This window comes from Petaurus breviceps, unplaced genomic scaffold (genome assembly GCF_028583685.1).
Source record: "Petaurus breviceps papuanus isolate PSGF00001 unplaced genomic scaffold, PetGlider_PUasm1.0 126, whole genome shotgun sequence".
NCBI lineage: Eukaryota > Metazoa > Chordata > Mammalia > Diprotodontia > Petauridae > Petaurus > Petaurus breviceps.
Window position 1 is genome coordinate 8601286 of NW_027185655.1, and position 17371 is coordinate 8618656.

General features: G+C 40.3%; 1 protein-coding gene across 1 annotated transcript in view; it reads left to right on the plus strand.

The window, feature by feature from the left end:
• SHROOM3 (shroom family member 3) overlaps positions 1 to 17371 on the plus strand; it is a 148569-nt gene that overhangs the window by 68401 nt on the left and 62797 nt on the right. Inside the window, exon 2 of the mRNA XM_069098242.1 lies at positions 16147 to 16266. Within this exon, the coding sequence (XP_068954343.1) occupies positions 16147 to 16266 (120 nt within the window). The remainder of the gene's footprint in view (positions 1 to 16146; positions 16267 to 17371) is intronic.

Consider the following 17371-nt stretch of genomic DNA (forward strand, 5'->3'; position numbering starts at 1 on the left):
GAGAGAGAGAGAGAGAGAGAGAGAGAGAGAGAGAAACTGGTAGTGTTTGAATCTATGGTGGGTTGATGACTTTTGAGAGTGATGCAGTCAACTGAAAAGATTAATTATCTTTCCCAACTCCCTAAGACTAATTATTGCCATAAAATCAAACCTATTCTGTGTGTGTTTAAAATGTTTATTTATAGACCCAGAGAGTTTATTGAGTTTTGAGGCAGTTTAAAAGTATCAAAAATTAAATTAAATTAACCCAGTTTAGTACCAAATGCAGGGAATGATAACACATGGGAATTTTACTGACATAGCAGAATGTTAGGAAAAAAGTAAAAAAAAATTTGCTAATTATTAATAGTTCTAAGCACCTAGAAAAGATATTCTAGAAGCTGCAGAGTGTTTCTTTTTCAACATAATGCTTGTATTTTTGCATTTTGTCTTTCTCACTAACTAAGCAGCTTCTAACAGGGACTGAGCCAACAGCTGGATAAAAAAAGCATGGGAGACAGAAGGCCCTAGCTGAGGGAGGTGGCAAAGGTCAGAGACATTTAAGCTTAAATGTGAAGGTATTTAAAGAGCATGGAATGCCCATTATCTACCCTAAAATGCAGAACGAAGCCTGGATATTGTGGCCACAAATGAAGTTGGCACAAGCTGAAAAAAAAGTTGGTGTGAGCATCTTTCTAAGTCCCAGTAAGCCTCTTGGGCAAAGTAAGGAAGGATTAGGCTTCCCTCGCAAACAAGAGAGTGTATTCATTTTCTCCAAGATTCCTTAGTTAGTGCCAAGTTTAGCAAGGAATCCGTTTTCCCCCCAAATGAAAGAAAATCTCCATTTAGAGTTTTAATGTTCATTGCCACCATTGCAGGTAGGCACAGAATGGCAGCAATTTGTTTGCATGTAAGTGGGAGGGCCAAACCCAGCTCCCAGAGAATGGCATCTGGATAGTGCTGAAAGCTGAGATGTCTGCTAAGCCAAAGGGCTTCACTTCCTTTGCCCACAGAGCATGGCACAGCTTTTCTGCCTCACAGACTGTCTGTATCAGGGATAACCCTTACTCAGGGGCTGAGCTGGGAAGGACTCCAGGGAATCAGAGGAACCAGCCCCACCATATTCTGGAAGTTGTCACTAAATGCAAATTTCTTCACTTTTTCCATCCCCAGGGTTAGAAGTACCCCTAATACTGAGGAAGGGGAAAGTGACTCCAGAAAAAAAAAATATCTTTGGACAAAAACCTTCTACCCATGAGAGTATAGGAATATGCCCACACCCACTTATGCCCACTGGACTCATAATCAGGAAACCAGATGCTTCTATTGAGAAGCAAATGCTCTATTTTACATATAATTTCTGTTGTATTTGGGACAGCTAGGTGTTGCAATGAATAGAGTGCCAGGCCTGAAGTCAGGATGACTCATCTTCCTGAGTTCAAATCCAGCCTCACACACTTACTAGATGTGTGAACCTAGACAAGTCACTTCACCTTGTTTACCTGAGTTTCTTCATCTGTAAAATGAGCTGGAGAAGGAAATGACAAACCACTCCAGTATCTCTGCCAAGAAAACTCTAAATGTGGTCATAAAGAGTCACATACCACTGAAACAACTGAACACTGTTGTATTGGGTTGTGCCACTGGAAAAAAATATTTTAATGATTTAATTGAACATATTATAAAGCACCTACTACATGTAGAACGTGGTACCAATTCTTAGGAAAAGATACAAAGTTTAGGTAGTCATAGTACTTGTCCCCATAAAGGATACTGTCTAATGGGAGGTGGTGGTTAGAGGTTGGGGGAAGGAGTGAGCTATTAGAGAGAGAGACAGAGAGACAGAGAGAGACAGAGACAGAGAGAGAGAGACAGAGAGAAAGAGAGAGGGAGGGAGAGAGAGAAAGGGGGAGAGAGAGAGAGAAGGGAGAGAGAGAGAGAGAGAGAGAGAGAGAGAGAGAGAGAGAGAGAGAGAGAGAGAGAGAGGAGATAAGAGAAACTGATAGTGTTTGAATCTAAGGTGGGTTAAATAAATAACTATTAAGCCTATGAAAAATATATCACAGAGATGTAAACAAAATGCTATATGATGTCTAATCACCAAGATACTTATCAGTGTAGCCTGGGCTCCTCAACTACAATTCATGGTGCTCTGTCCTCCTTGAAATTCATAACTTTAACACCCCCCCCAACACACACACACACACATACACACACATATTATACAGTTATCCTTTCCACCTCAATAGGGTTAGAGATATGGTGCCCCCATGATCTGAAAAATCCACATAAAATTTTTTGGTCCTCCCTTTGTACCAGAGAAGAATTTATCTTTTCCTTTTATGGGGTGTTTCCAGAACCTTATTGTAAAATTTGGGCTAAATATTTGGTCACAGGCTCTGTGTCATGTGCTGACTTTGAGTGTTTTCTGTGGCTTCCATAAAAGTCCCTTAAAATTCCCATTTAGTTTCTTATTCCAACCCATGATATATTGAAACCACAATGGGGAAAGTTATGATGTGAAAGGGATAACTGGATCTCCTTATGTTAGACTAAATTGGATTATAAATAAATTCAAAGCAAAAAATATTTATAGGATCATGGAGTTGGAGCTTGAAGGGACTTGGGAAGTCACTGATCCCAATTTACAGATGAGGAAACTGAGGCCCAGAGAATTTAAGTGATTTTATCTCATGTCACACAGCACATAGGTGGTTAAGGTGGGGTTTGAACTCAGCTGTTCTTTTCTCCTAGTTCACTCTCAATCCACCTAGCTACCTAGTTGCCAGAAACAGGAACAAAGGAAAAAAGTCCATATTCCCCAAGGGCACAATCTCTTCTATATTTCCAGGCTCTGTCAGTGGGATAGGGAACACTAGAGTAAGAACTCACATAATTTAATCAATCAATAGTACTAAGTGCCTACTATGTGCCAGGCCCTGTGCTAAGCATGGGGAATAAAAAAAAGGAGCTTATAATCTAATATAAGACTACATATATACAAAGCAAGCTATATACAAGACAAAAAGGGAGTAATTAAAAGAGAAAAGGTAAGGGATTAGGAGGGGTTGGGGAAAGCTTCCTGTAGAAGAAAGGATTTTAATTGGGACTTAAAGGAAGACTGGGAGGTGGGTAGTCAAAGAGGAAAAGTGACAGGCAGAGAAAATTTGGGAAATGAGAGGTGGAGTGTCTTGGTCATCAAAAGGCCAGGAGGTCAATGTCACTGGCTCAAAGACTATGTGTTGGAGAGTAAGGTTGGACAGGTAAGGGGGGAGGGGAGAAAGAATTTTAAGTGGTAAACAGCATTTTAGGTTTACTCCTGAAGGCAATAGGAAGACATTGGAGTTTATTGATTGAGTTGGGGTGGAACAGTGACACATTTGGACCTGCGTTTTAGGAAAATCACTTTAGTGGCTGGATGGAGGATGGACTGGAATGAGGAAAAACTGGAGGCAGGCAGACCCACCAGCAGGCTATTACACCTATCCAGAAATGAGGTGATGGGTGTCCACACTAGAGTGGTAGGAATATCAGAGGAGATAGATATTGCAAAGGTGAAAGCAGTAGTCCTTGGCAACAGCTTGTATATGGTGCAGGGGGTGACAGGCAGAAGCTTGGAAGGAGTCCGGGGTGACTCCTCGGTAGTGAGGATGGTCTTAGGGTGGAGGGGGGCTCAAGGGGAATGAGTTCCGTTTTGGACATATTGAGATTAGGATGTCCACTGGACACAGTTTGAGATACCTGAAAGGCAATTAGAGATGTGAGGTTGGGAAAGGAAAGGTAGATATGAGAATCATCAGTATAGAAATGGCTATGACCTCCATGGGAGCTGATAAGAATTCCACTGGATAGTTTTTCCTGTCACCAATGGATTTCATTGGTTACTTCATTAAATTCCTACTACAGCTGCTGGTGGCTTCCTCATAAAATTGCTACTCTTTTCAGCTGTCAGTGGAGACAACTGTTGAGCAACCAATGGAGGTGTAGTGAATAGAGTGCTGAGTCTGGAGTCAGGGAGGCCTGAGATAAGAAGGTTGAACCATTAGAAGTTGCCTGATCTTGGACAAGATTAAGAGGAAAGAGTTGGGACTTTGATCAGCAGCAGCCCTAGGGAGACAATTTCACCAGCCACTCTCAAGACTTAATGAATTTAGAATTGGTAGCACCACCTACCTGGAAGGGAGAAAATGAAAGGAAAGCCTAACTGCTAGAGAAAAGGGGTAGAGGTGGAGGAGGGCCAGCTGGCCCCGACAGAATATTTACCTTGGTTTCCTCAGCTGTAAAATGGGTATAATTATAGCACCCACCACCCAGAGATGGGAGTATCAAATGAGATCATATTTTTGAAATGCACTTAGTACAGTCCCTGGCATATAGTAGGTACTTCATAAGTGCTAATTTCCTTCCTCCCTGATGCTACTTGCTAGAGCTTATCTTCTTTGATTAGTGGGACTCCTTACTTAAAAGGGAATATCAATGGACAGTGATTGTCCATACTTAGAGCTTGGTTAGCTCTTTTGATTAGCCAATGCTCATACCCAGACAGTACCTACCAGAATCATTTGTTCAAGATTCAAATCCCACCTACCCCCCACCCTTTTTAACATTAATTTTTAATTGAATTTGGAGATGTTAAAAGCATCTCATTTTGGGGTGGAAAAAATTAACATAGACACTTAACATCCCTGTTTCATGAACAAAATATTCAGTCTCTCATCTCTGGGCATTCTTCCTGGCTATTTCTCATGTCTGGAGTTCTCTCTGGCCTCATCTCAGCCTCCAGCTTCCTTCTTGTCTCAGCTAGAATCTTATGGCCTCCAAGAAGGCTTCCCTAACCCCTCTTAATTCTAGTGCCTTCCCTCTGTTCATGATTTCTTATTTATCTGTTTATAGCATGTTTTTATGTGGTTGTTTTCATGTTTTCTCACCCAATAGACTGTAAGTTCCTTAAGGGCAGAGCCTGTCCTTTACTGGTTTGTATCCTCAGTGCTTAACACAGTCCCTGCACATAGTAGCTTAATAAATATCTGTTGACTAAACTGATCTCATGAATTTCATCCACAGCAAATTAACAGACCAAGAAATGTTTTCCTAGTTCTAGTTCTCATCCCACCAGCCATTGATTCATGAGTAATTCCACCATCATTAAATCTTTCTTGTCATTGTTTTCCTCTATTTTCACCATTTCTCTTGGCTCCTTAATAATATCCAATCCTTCAACAGAAGAAGCTCACCCTTTTCACACAACCGAGCCAGTGGAGTAGGAATGGGTTCTTTATCCCTGCTTCCCGTCTTCACCCTCCACTATATCAAACATCATCAACACTAGTACTTTTAAGGGTTTCTAGAATTCATTTGCTGAATTCACACTTTGCCTTCTGTTTCCTTTTATCAGTAGCACCACAGAAGCTTTATATGTCAGTAACATGGGTCTTTCTTCTAGTTTGAGAGTTTTAGGGCAAATTGTGTATAGTACTTAAAATATTTTATGTATATTTAACATTTTTTTAAATTGAGTTCCAAATTCTCTCCTTCCCTCCCCACCTGTAAGGTTGTTGTGAGGACCAAGTGAAATTTGTAAAAAAAAAAAAAAACTGTTTTGGACAGTTCCTGGCCTATATTGAGCACTATATATTGTCTTCCTATTCCTACTAGTGGGCACCATTTATTATGAAGATCTTCAGATGGCTTTTTTTTTAGCTTGAAAAATGGCATAAGGAAATAATCATCAGTCTGCTTGAACACTGTATTATCTGCCTTTCTCACATGGCCCACCTTCCTTTATACTGTGTGTATATTTTTTCATGGGTATATGCTGTATCTTCCTAAGAAGATGGTATGTTTCTGGAAGGCAGGGACTGTCTTGTCCATCCTTGTATCACAACCTACAACAACACCTTCACCAACATTCCTTATACTGACAGATGTTTGGTAAATATTTGTTGATTCCCAACTTAAATGTCTGTTATTGTGTTAGAGGCAGTTGTTGGCATGATGGGTAGAATCCTGGAGCCGGAATGTTGAAGACCCAAGTTCAAATTTGGACTCAGACACCGATTAGCTGTGTGGCTGTGGGCAAGTCACTTCACCTGTCTTTGCCTCAGTTTCCTCATCTGTAAAATGGGGATAATAATAGGCATCTCTTTTCCCTGGGTTGTTATGAGATAATATTTGTCAAGTGCTGTATAAATATTTATTCGTTTGCCTCCGCCTTGTGTTTTCTCTCATGGATAAGTATCTATTTTCCATGCTTACATCTGAATTTCTTTTTTCTCTGCTTTGTGGTGCATTTTTTTTAATAGAGAGGAGAGAATATGAGTATTAAAGTCAGTTTTCCTCACTTGGCTTCTATCGTATACTAGGTATCCCTCCATTTCCAGCTGTTTTTCTACAAGCTACCCTTGAACAAAATGCATTTCTGGATACCAGTAACAATATGATGGTGCTGAAGTATTGCTAGGAATCACTCCCATTTCTATAGTGCTTCGTGGGTTACAAAATATTTCCCTCATAGCACAGTTGGGTGTATAACATAGTAGGAACCTAATAAATACTTGTTGGTAGATTGATAGTGTAGTTGTAATAGGGGTTAGAGAACTGACCACGGGCCTGAAATCTGTAGATCTCATGCACCAACTTTCATTCCCTTTCAGCCCCAGAAGAGAGATGTGTGACTATTGTAACGTTTAAGGCCCAAAGGCACACTTGAGTCTTGCTCAGGAGTACTTAAAGAGCATTGTATTGCCTCAGAGGCAGAGATTAAGAGGAAGGAGTTGGCACTTAGATCCTGATCCGAAATAGGGGTGGGAAGACAATTTCACCCTTTGCTCTCTGGATTTAATGAATTTGGCTTGAAAGAATTGGTGGCACCACCTGCCTGGAAGGGAGAAAGTGAAAGGAAAACCTAGCTGCTAGAGAAAAGGGGGGAAGAGATGGAGGAGGGTCAACTGGCCCCTACAGACATCTTGGAGCGGAAGAGTCAGCCTGAATCTCATGGCCATGAGGAAAGTCCGAGAAAAAGGTCTGCCCTTTCCCCAATTTCCCCTCCCTTTGCTTTTTAACTAATAACTGCTGTACTATACATTGCTTGCTTCTTCTTCCTCTTTTTTTTTTTTTTTGCTTTCTGGAGGGCAATTGGGGTTAAGCAACTTGCCCAAGGTCACACGGCTAGTAAGTGTTAAGTGTCTGAGACCGCACTTGAACTCAGGTGCTCCTGACTCCAGGGTCGGTGCTCTATTCACTGCACCACTGCTTCTTTTACCTAAATATTTCCTGGATCCTGATATTCACTTCCAAAAGAAAGAAGCCAGGGGTTGGCTAGAGATAAGCAAAAATTTTAATTAGTGTTGAGAAGAAAACCTGTGTCTGAATGTTGAGAATTTTCCTAACTGGGGACTCTGAGCTCTTATAGTTGCATTAATAACTTTCTGTCTGATTAAGTTCTAGAAATACATCAATAGAAACCTGGTCTCTAATTTGAAAGTGATTGACTAGGTGTGGTTGAGTAAATCTCTTTTAGAGAAAGGGGTTGGGAGAACTAGAGACTATAATGAAAAGGTCACACCCTAAACCTCCCCCTAGGATAAAAGGCTTGAGGAAAATTCTGCCCTGCTACTGTCCCACCAGTAGGTTCTTGGACCAGTTCAACTAATTCTGCCATAGTGAAACCCACCAATGTTACATAGATATTTCCATCCCCATCATCCAGAGAAAAGAAGGAAGGATCAGAAAATTACTTATCTGGTGAATGTGAGAGCCCAGAGAATCCTGTCATGAGGACTCTGACTTTACCATCACTGATTTCTGAGGGTCAGAAAACCACATATCTTGTGAATATTGGAGCTAGGATAGCTCAGGAATTTGGGCTGTAGTTCATCCTAGTCACTTTTTTTTCTCCCACTAGAATGCCAAGTATTCATTAGATGAAGAATGTTCATTTCAACCAACATTTGTGGAATACCTACTATATAGGTGGTGGTGGTGTTGACTTGTTTCAGTTATGTCAGACTTTCTCTGATACCCATTTGGGGTTTTCTTGGCAGAGATACTGGAGTGGTTTGCTGTTTCCTTCTCCAGCTCATTTTACAGATGAGGAAAATGAGGCAAACAGGCTTCTGTGACTTACCCAAGGTCACACAGCTAGTAAGTGTCTGAGGAGGGATTTGAACTCTGCCCTCCTGACTTCAGGGATGGATCTCTATCCACTATGACCTTGATAGGTGCCGGTGGTTAAAAAAAAAATGAACTCTCCAATTGTCCAAGTCAAAATCTTGTACTCTATCCAGTGGACAGAATGCGTATATAAGTTTAAAAAAAACCAGAATACGTACAAAGCAATTTAAAGACTAGATTGATAACAAAATCATCTATCTCTCCTTAGGTGAGAGGGAAGACCTTGGTTGGGTTGCTTACCCAGGTGTCCTTGAATCTGTTCTCAAATAATCATACTGAGTTGATAGTGGCATGACATTAATTTGACAGGTTTGAAAGGAATTGGGAGTACATGGACTCTGTGGTTATAGTTATCTCAGGCCAGGTCAAATAGGCTAGAAATATGTAAAGAGTTCAACACAGGGAGCTCGCCGTCATGGTCATCATGTGAAGTTATAGCAGTTAAAAAAGAAACATAGGCTGTATTTTCTTTGAGGGCATAAAGTCATTGAATTTTAGAATTGAAAAGAATATTAGAGGGGTGGCCAGGTAGCACAGCGAGTAAGAGCACCGGCTCCAGTGTCGGCATGACCTGGATCAAATCCCGGGCTCAGATACTCAGCACCACACCCAGAAATAACTGGCCGTGTAACCTTGAGCAAGTTACTTAACCCCAATTGCTTAAAAAAAAAAAAAAAGAACATTAGACCAAAATCTAGTTCAACTCTGTTTTTTATGTAAGAGTAAAATGAGAGTCAGAGTGGACTTAGCCAAAGCCACACTCTTGGTGGCATAGGTGAAATCAGAACCCAGCTCTCCTGACTCCTCCTTTAGTGCTCTTTCCTGCAGATTTCAGTGTTGTTAGCTATGAGGTCGCCTTGCTTTGGTGAGGTGATTTGATTGCCCTAAAAATGTGACCAGGGGAGTGTTCTCAAGCAGCTGATAGAGAATCCAAAGTGAAACCTACCACTTCTTTCTTAACTCTTCCTCGCCTACTAGTTTCTGGTTCTGTCTGGTTTTATGGTAGTTAGATTTATTAAGTCTTTTTTTTTCCAGTGGTGTCCAACTCTTCATGACCCCATTTGAAGTTTTCTTGGTGAATGTACTAGAATGGTTTGTCATTTCATTCTGCAGCTCATTTTACAGATGAGGAAACTGAAGAAGACAGGGTTAAATGACTTACCTAGGGTCACTCAGCTAGTAAGTGTCTGAGACCAGCTTTGACCTCAGGAAGATGGGAAATTCTGATTCCAAGCCCAGTGCTATGCACTGTACCACCTATGGGCTGCAAAGACTGAACAACAAACTCACCTGTAAAATGTACTATGTGCATGCAAGTTGTTATCATCATTCTTCTTAAATACTTCCAAGAAAATTTCCTTCTCAAGGACTTAAATTCTTTTATTTTTTGCTCTGGGGGAAATCTTTGTGTGTGTGTGTGTGTGTGTGTGTGTGTGTGTGTGTGTGTACACACACATATATACACACACACACACATATGGAGTGGGGGGGAGACCCATGTGACTGTCATCTCTGTAGAGTTGACCAGACGGTACTTGGTCTTTTCTGCTCCCTCCTCTCCTTTGGAAAGAGGAAGAACCAAATGCTCTCCAGACCAGTGTATCTCCTTCTGGGGAGGGAAGAAAAGGAGGTGAGCAGTCTAGGGTGTCATCTTTTCTTTGATCACAACTCTCTGTCTCAGTTTCCTCAACTCTAAAATGGGGATAATAACAGCATTTATTGTGTAGGGTCATTGCAAGTATCAGATTAGATAATATTTGTAAAGTGCTCTGCACATTCAGTGCCTGGTGTATAATAAGAGCTAAACAAATGTTTGTTCTTATTGTCTTCTCTCTCCTCCTTGCCCTTCCTCTGGAGAATTAATCAGTCACAGGATCTTATAACAATCAGCTCACTTTCAGCCTTGTGGCAATATAAATGCCCATCTGCTCCACATGGCCCCTTTCTCTATTCTTTTATGAAGATTCTATAAAATGAAAATTTATTAACACGATTGCAGTTGTGCAGAACCCCTAGTTAGGAAAATGCCTAACATTTGAACAGATAGTTTAGCCCTGTGCCCTAATTTAAATTTTGGATATTTCCAGGTATCCTCTGGCTCCCTCCATTCCCCTTTTCTCTGCACAAATAAAAGATTTTATACAGGTCTTCATGGCTGACACCAGGTTTCTAGGGGTGAAGCAAAATCAAGATACAAGAAATGTTTATATAAAAGAAAAATGTGTAAATGTAGCTGGACTGATGGGAACCAGAAATTTTGGGGAAAGGTAGGCCTGGAGGAGCCCAATGCATTACCATTGCACATCTGGGAGTGAGCCTGAGGGTCCAGGTTAATGGGGATGCTGGATACCCCCCTGCTGGGATAGGAACTGTGGGGAGAGGAGGTAGTGTTCAGCCTGAAAAATGGAAGGAGAGTAAGGTATAATGTGGGAAGCTGGAGGAAAGAGGGCTCTGCTCCTAGGTATTTCCACCCAGATAGTATGACCTGGGTCAGAAAGAGAAGTCAGTCAATAAATAGTCATTTATTAAGTGACTGCTCTGTGCTGGGAAACAACAGTCCCTAACTCTCCAGGGCTCACATTCTTATGAGGGAAAAGGCATCTCTATTGGTGGCTTTCCCTGCCCATAATGTCTGGGCAACCTTGGTGAGCAAAGGAGAATGGAAGGGGAATGATCATATGGCCCGAATGTTCCTACTGTGTGTTTTCTTAAGCCTTTGCCAAGGAGTAAGTGTGTCTTGGACAAATCTTAAAGGACAGAAGGATTGTTATTGGACTTTTTTTTTTTTTAGGAAACTTAAGTATCTGTGACTTTGGACATCAGTTTTGTCATCTTTAAAATTAAGGGTTTAGCCTAACCTCAACAGTCCCTTCTGGCTTTATTATTGATGTTATTATTCTTACCTTATTATTTTAATATACTGGCTAAAATGTCTATAGATTGGTGATTTGCAATTTTTCTACAGTTTGTATGCAAATTTGATAGAAGGGTATAAGCATAAAAGTTATTGAATAGTCCAATAAAATCACCCCACCCCCACCTCACATCTAAGTTAGTGTCAAGACTCTCAGTCTTGGTACATTTATCAGGTAAGAATATATCTCCGTTTTTCCTTAAGTCAATCAAAGACATTTCAATCCAGTGCTACAGGAAGTCTGTTCAAACTGGGTGAGGGCCCTGGTTCTGCCCTAAGGAGCTTATATAAAGAAGGAGGGAGGAGCTAATTCAGCACCCTGGAGAGATTTCCAAGCTCTGGTTGCTGAGAGAAAAGAATGGGGACATCTGGAACTGAGCAGAAAAGACTCAGCAGCCCAGGGACAGATGGCAAAAAGGAGAAAGAGGAATAAGGACTAAGCTGTAGCAGAGAAGGAAAGAAAGAGCATTCCACTGGTTCTATAGACACCTCGGAAGAAAAACCTGGAACTAGGGAAAGGAAGGAACTAGGGATATGGGACCTGCTGCGTACAAGCTACTGTGCCAAGCACTTTACAGATATTATCTCATTTGAGTCTCACAACGACCCTCGAGGTTGGTACAGTTATTATTATTCCCATTTTGCAATTAAGAAAACTGAGGCAATCAGATGAAGTGTCACACAGCTTGTAAATGTCTAAAACCAGATTTAAATGTGTATCTTCCTGACTCCAAGCCCATAGTTCTATCACTCCAATCATATGTCCCTCCTCCAGATTTGCAGAAAGTCCAAGAATAGGTCTGCTCTTTCCTGGATTTCCCTTCTCTGTGACTGTCTATCCCCAGACATAAGATGTATTCTGCTATTCTTTGCCAAACCTTTATGATAACCAGAATTTTCCTGAAATCATAATGTGTCCAGGAGTTAACAAGAGATAAATAAATGGAAATTAAGAAGAACCCAAACCTTTGTCTATTAATGTATGAAGTTTCCCAAGCACAAGGCAATGGTATTCCTAACTTTTCATTCAGTAGAAACTACCTGAAATATAGAGGAGGGAACTACATGGACCCCTAAATGTACATTAAATTCCTATGCCCAAAGTGAGCATATAATGGGGTGTTTTGAGGGTCATAATGTAAGATCTGGAGTTTGAAGATTAGAAGGATAGGTTCAGAGGGGGAATTTATAAATATATGAATGTTGGTCTGCTTTTGGGGGGGGGGTCAAGGGGGAGGAAGATTTACTTGTAGGCACATCAGATTGTCCATATTTTTAGTGAGTCAGATCTGTCCGTCTCTTGGAACATTACCTACAATTTCTTAGTGACCCTTAGTGACTGAGCACCATTCAACCGAGGAACAAAACCCAGCCTCCTGTTCCTCTGGCTTGCACATGAGGGGCTCCTGCATGCTGTGCCAGCCATCTGTCTTCCTGGGTGAAGTCACTGCCCAGGCTGGGCTCTGGAGAAGAATCTGACAGCCTCCCACTGCCAATTCCTGTTCTCTTTCCCAAGGCCTTTTGTGAGCCTTTCATCAACCTCCCACCTTCCCCCCACCAAGCTCAATCTTCTTTCCTAGGGGGAAGAGCCTAGTCAATCACCCCTGTCCCAACTAACTATCCCTTCCTCTTGAGCCCTGAGTTGAAGGCTTTATTCCCACACAGACAATCAATCAACCCCCTTTATAATCCTCACTGGTAGGTTTTTAAAATTCCTTATTGGACTAACATAATTGGTAACAGGCAGGAGAAACCCTACTTGGTTTTATAGGTTAAATTAAACATAAGCTACTCTAAGACCATAAAGAAGTATTTTGGTCTCAAACCATTTTAATGTGGTATGTTTATATATTTACAAGTGTGTTTATATTTACAGATACATATTTATATTTACAGGTATATATTTATATTTATTATATTACACATATTTAATACATATTTATTTTACTTTATTTTTATACATATTTTATACATTATACATATAATTTATACATATTTAAATATGTGTATATATATATTTTTAAAATTTTATCTTTATTAAGAATGTTTTTGTTCTAAGTCATTTTTCAGTCATGTCCCATTTGGGGATTTCTTGGAGTGGTTTGTTATTTCTTTCTCCAAATCATTTTACAGATGAAGAAATGAGGCAAACAGGGTTAAGTGACTTGCCCAGGGTCACACAGGTAATAAGTGTCTGAGACTGTATTTGAACTCAGGTCTTCCTGACTCCAGGTCTAGCACTCTATTCACTATGCCAGCTAGCTGCCTATTCATCAATAAACAAGATCATTTTGTTATACAAAGAACAAAAAAAGATTTCATATCAATTGAGCAGTTCAGTGGCATGGAGGAAACCATATTAGATTCAAAGTCTGAGGTCGGGGGTTCACATCCTAACTTCCGCTTACTATGTGACCTTAGCCAAGTCACTTAACTTCCCTGGGTTTCAGTTTCTTCATTTCTAAAAAGGCATTGGTTGAACTCAGTGATTTCCAAGATGGCTTCCAACTCTACTATTGTACTTTTTTTTTCCAGTATATATTACAATTTAAATAGCAATACTATTGTCATATTAGTGTCCAATTCTGAACCTTTTTTCTTCTGTGTAATTTTTAGTGTTTTGCTGATATTCTTTTCTTTCTTTCTTTTTTTTAATATCTGTGTCACTACTCCCAATCTCACAACCCAGGACTCATCCTGTATTCCTCACCATAGCTCACCCCCATATCCTGTATGTTGCTAAGACCTATTTTACCTCTGCACCATCTTTTGAATACACCCCCCTTCTTTCCCCTCAAGGGCAGCCAGACTGCCAACCTCATGTAACCTCAAAGCTGAGGGTTCCCCACCCCTGTTAGGGGAAGCAGTGTTGAAAGAGTCCTGGACTTGAAGTCAAGAAGACCTAAGTTTGAATTCTGACTCAAATTTAATAGCTATGAGCCCCCAGGAAGGGCTAATTTAGCATCTGCTTCACGGGATTGTTGGAAAGCTCAAATAAGATCTGTTAACCACTTTGCAAACATTAAAAAGCATTCCATAATTGTTAGTTATTACTGCTTTTATTATTGCACAGTCTTATTTGATGGAGGACCCTCATGGTGGTTTTATTAATTCTTGCTTCATCTGGTGCCCCTTTAAAGGGAAGGGGAAAGGAGGGATAGAATTTGGAATTCAAAACTTTTTTTTACAATGTTTAAAAAATGTTTTAACATGTATTTAGGGGAAAATTAAAATGTTTAAAAAAGTAAATCTTTGCAAGGAAGATTCTTAGGGGAACTGCCTTCAGCTATCAGCTTTTAGGCCATCATCTATGCTGGAAGATCTCATCTCTCCTTTATCCTAGTCATTGATAAAAAAAAAAAATTATAAAGCCTCGGAGCAAGTTCTGCAGCCTGGGGGTTGTCTGTGAGAGACCTCTTTCCTAGCTGACAGTGACTACTGACTGAGTAATGGAGCTGGCCATTCAACCAGTTCTGACTCCACCTAACTGTATTATCATCCATTGCCCTCTCCTCTTTCCTGAAAGAATAGTTTGAGAAACTTTGTCAAATGCTCAGATAAAATCTAGGTCAATTCAAGCAAGAATACCTGTATTCAAATAGAGCCTCATTTATCTGTGTAACTTGCTAAAATACCAAACCTATGTCTGCCTCATTTTCATCATCTATAAAATGGGTATAATAATAATGGAACCTATTTCCCAAACTTATTAGGATAAAATAAATTAATACTTGGAAAGCACTATGCAAACAATGATGATAATGACAATATAAAAGCAAGAATAATTTTCTTGATCTACCTGGTCAAAAAATGAAGTCTGTTTAGTCTTGCAAGACGAATTTCTAATAACTTTAGTGAATCTTTGTAATTAGGGGAAGGGAAGAAGCAAATAAAAGAAGAACATTACAAATATTATCTCATCTGATCCTCACAACAATCCTGGGAAGTAGACACTACTGTAGTTCCTATTTTACAGGTCAGGATACTGAGGCAGACAAAAATTAGGTGACTTTCCCAGGGTCATGCAGATAGTATATAAGGCTGCATTTGAACTAACTCCCTAACTCTGGGTCCAGCACTCTATCCACCAGACAATCTAGTCATTTCCCTTCCTAGACATTAACTGACCCACACTATAAAAAAAAAACACTAGCAAATCTGTTTCACATAATGTTTCTTTGTTGTCCTTCTAATTTCATCTACAAATGATTTGGGGATGAATCTGATTCATCCCAGTAGAGAAATTTTACCCAGGTGAATGCTGGGCATTGCAAACTGGAAGAAAATAATCTTTTGGAGCATTTCTTCTTTAAATGATTTAATAGACTTCCCTAAAATTCTTCAAAGTGTATTCAGAAACCCCCTAAAAGAAAGTGTGGTTATAAGAAGAAATGCTGGCTGTACATCCCCTCCATAGTAATGATACCCATCTTCACAACACATCTGTGAATAAGAGTTTGTTTGTTGTTGTTTAAATGAACATGTGAATAAAAAGCCAAATAGACTTAAAATTGCCATTGTGAACAAGAAACATGGGCTCCAGGCTCAGGGTCTTCTTCAGGCATTGGCTACTGAGTCAGTAGGGCTAGAACCAAGTGACAAGAGATAGGGAAACCATGATGAAGTAAGTGCTCGGGTTGCCAGTCCTATCTCCAAATATTATACCCATTTGGCTGGATTGGGAGGGGAGGAGGGAGTAAATAGGAACTCGAGGAGAAATATGACTGACCGAATAATCTACTTTGGAGATTACTGCATTCCCAGGATGTTTCTGGCATCCCTGGTACCTTTACACTTCTTCCTATTCCTCCATATAAAATGGAACACTGCATCAAGAAAGCATTCACTTCCATTCTCTTTCCCTATAAAGATTTGGAAGAGGTGGAGAAGGGCTGTCCCACAATCTTCTAGCTTCTCTCAGCCCTGGTGTCCTGGAAGAGGAGGGGCTCCCATTCACTTCCTCAGAGTCATAGAAAAGTCCTTAAGGAGAGAAATAGGAAAAACTCTCCTGGGCCAATGCCAAGGCTTCTTTGTCCTATCCTCCACACTTACGTAGGCTTTTGTCTCTCTCCTTTTGCCAGGAATGCTGATGCAGACCAGAAACCTGAACTTTCTCCCCCTTGCAGCCCAGAGTCTTTCACCCCTGACTTCCAGCACAGGATAGCAACAGATGGAGGAGTTCAACCGATTTTGAGGAACGGGTAAGAAACCCAAAGAGATATTATTGGTGCATCTTGGGAAGGGGAAGGTAGAGAAAGTGAGGAGAAAATGGGGTCAGAATACTGGCCATGGAATTAGAATAAGGAGGCCAGGATTCCGAGGGTGTAAGAAAGCCAATGTCCAACAAGTCACCTCAGCAAACTTTAAACACCTACTATGTGCTAAGCTAAGCACTAGGGATGCAAAGAAAGGAGCTCTCAGGCTAATGGAGGAGACGCCAATGACTATGAACCAGCCAGATATAGATAGGATAAACTGGAGAGAGTCAACAAAGGGAAGGCACTAAAATCAAGGAAATTAAAAGCTCACAGACCCCAGTTTAAGAATACTTACTTAGAGATCATTTAGTTGCACTCATTTTACAGAAAGGTTGTATTATTTCTCTCATTGAACTGAAGTGATCTATACTTTGTACTTTAGAACGATATATAACTATATAGTTCTATATATCTATACTTTAGAACTTTGTAGGTGTTTGCCTTAATCACTCAAATTAAATGTGTTTCTTAAACCAAGGAATAGAGCCCAAAGATCACTGTAAATCCCAGCCACCAGGACCATGTAACCCAGTATAGTTACCACAGATTATTTTAACAATTGATCTTGGATCAGTCAGCTGAAACAAGAGTGTGGCAATCCAGGTCAGTCATTGAGACACGTCAGATGACCTATTTCACTCTGTCATAAGATGTTATTTGTGGCTGGAAAACACGGTCTTGAACACCAGATCTGAGAACTGATTTTAATATAGTTAATGGTCTAAACAGAAAACACAAGTATTTCCTCTTTAAAACACCCAGTAGAAAATAGCAGAAAATTAATAGGTATCTGAGAGAGAGGGGAGGAGTTTATATCTTGTTACTCTAACTTTGTAAATATGGTGTGTGTTTGTATGTCAGGGACTGAGAAGATTCCTGAGACTTAGAGCTCACAATTTAGTAGGTGAGATTAAGCAACACAAACAGGGATGAGGAGTTGTACAGTATCAGAATCTATTATAAAGCAATTATTGCATCTTTGCTTTGCATAAGGCCCTGCGTTGGCACTAAACATACAAATTCAGACAGAGCTCATATTCAAATGGTG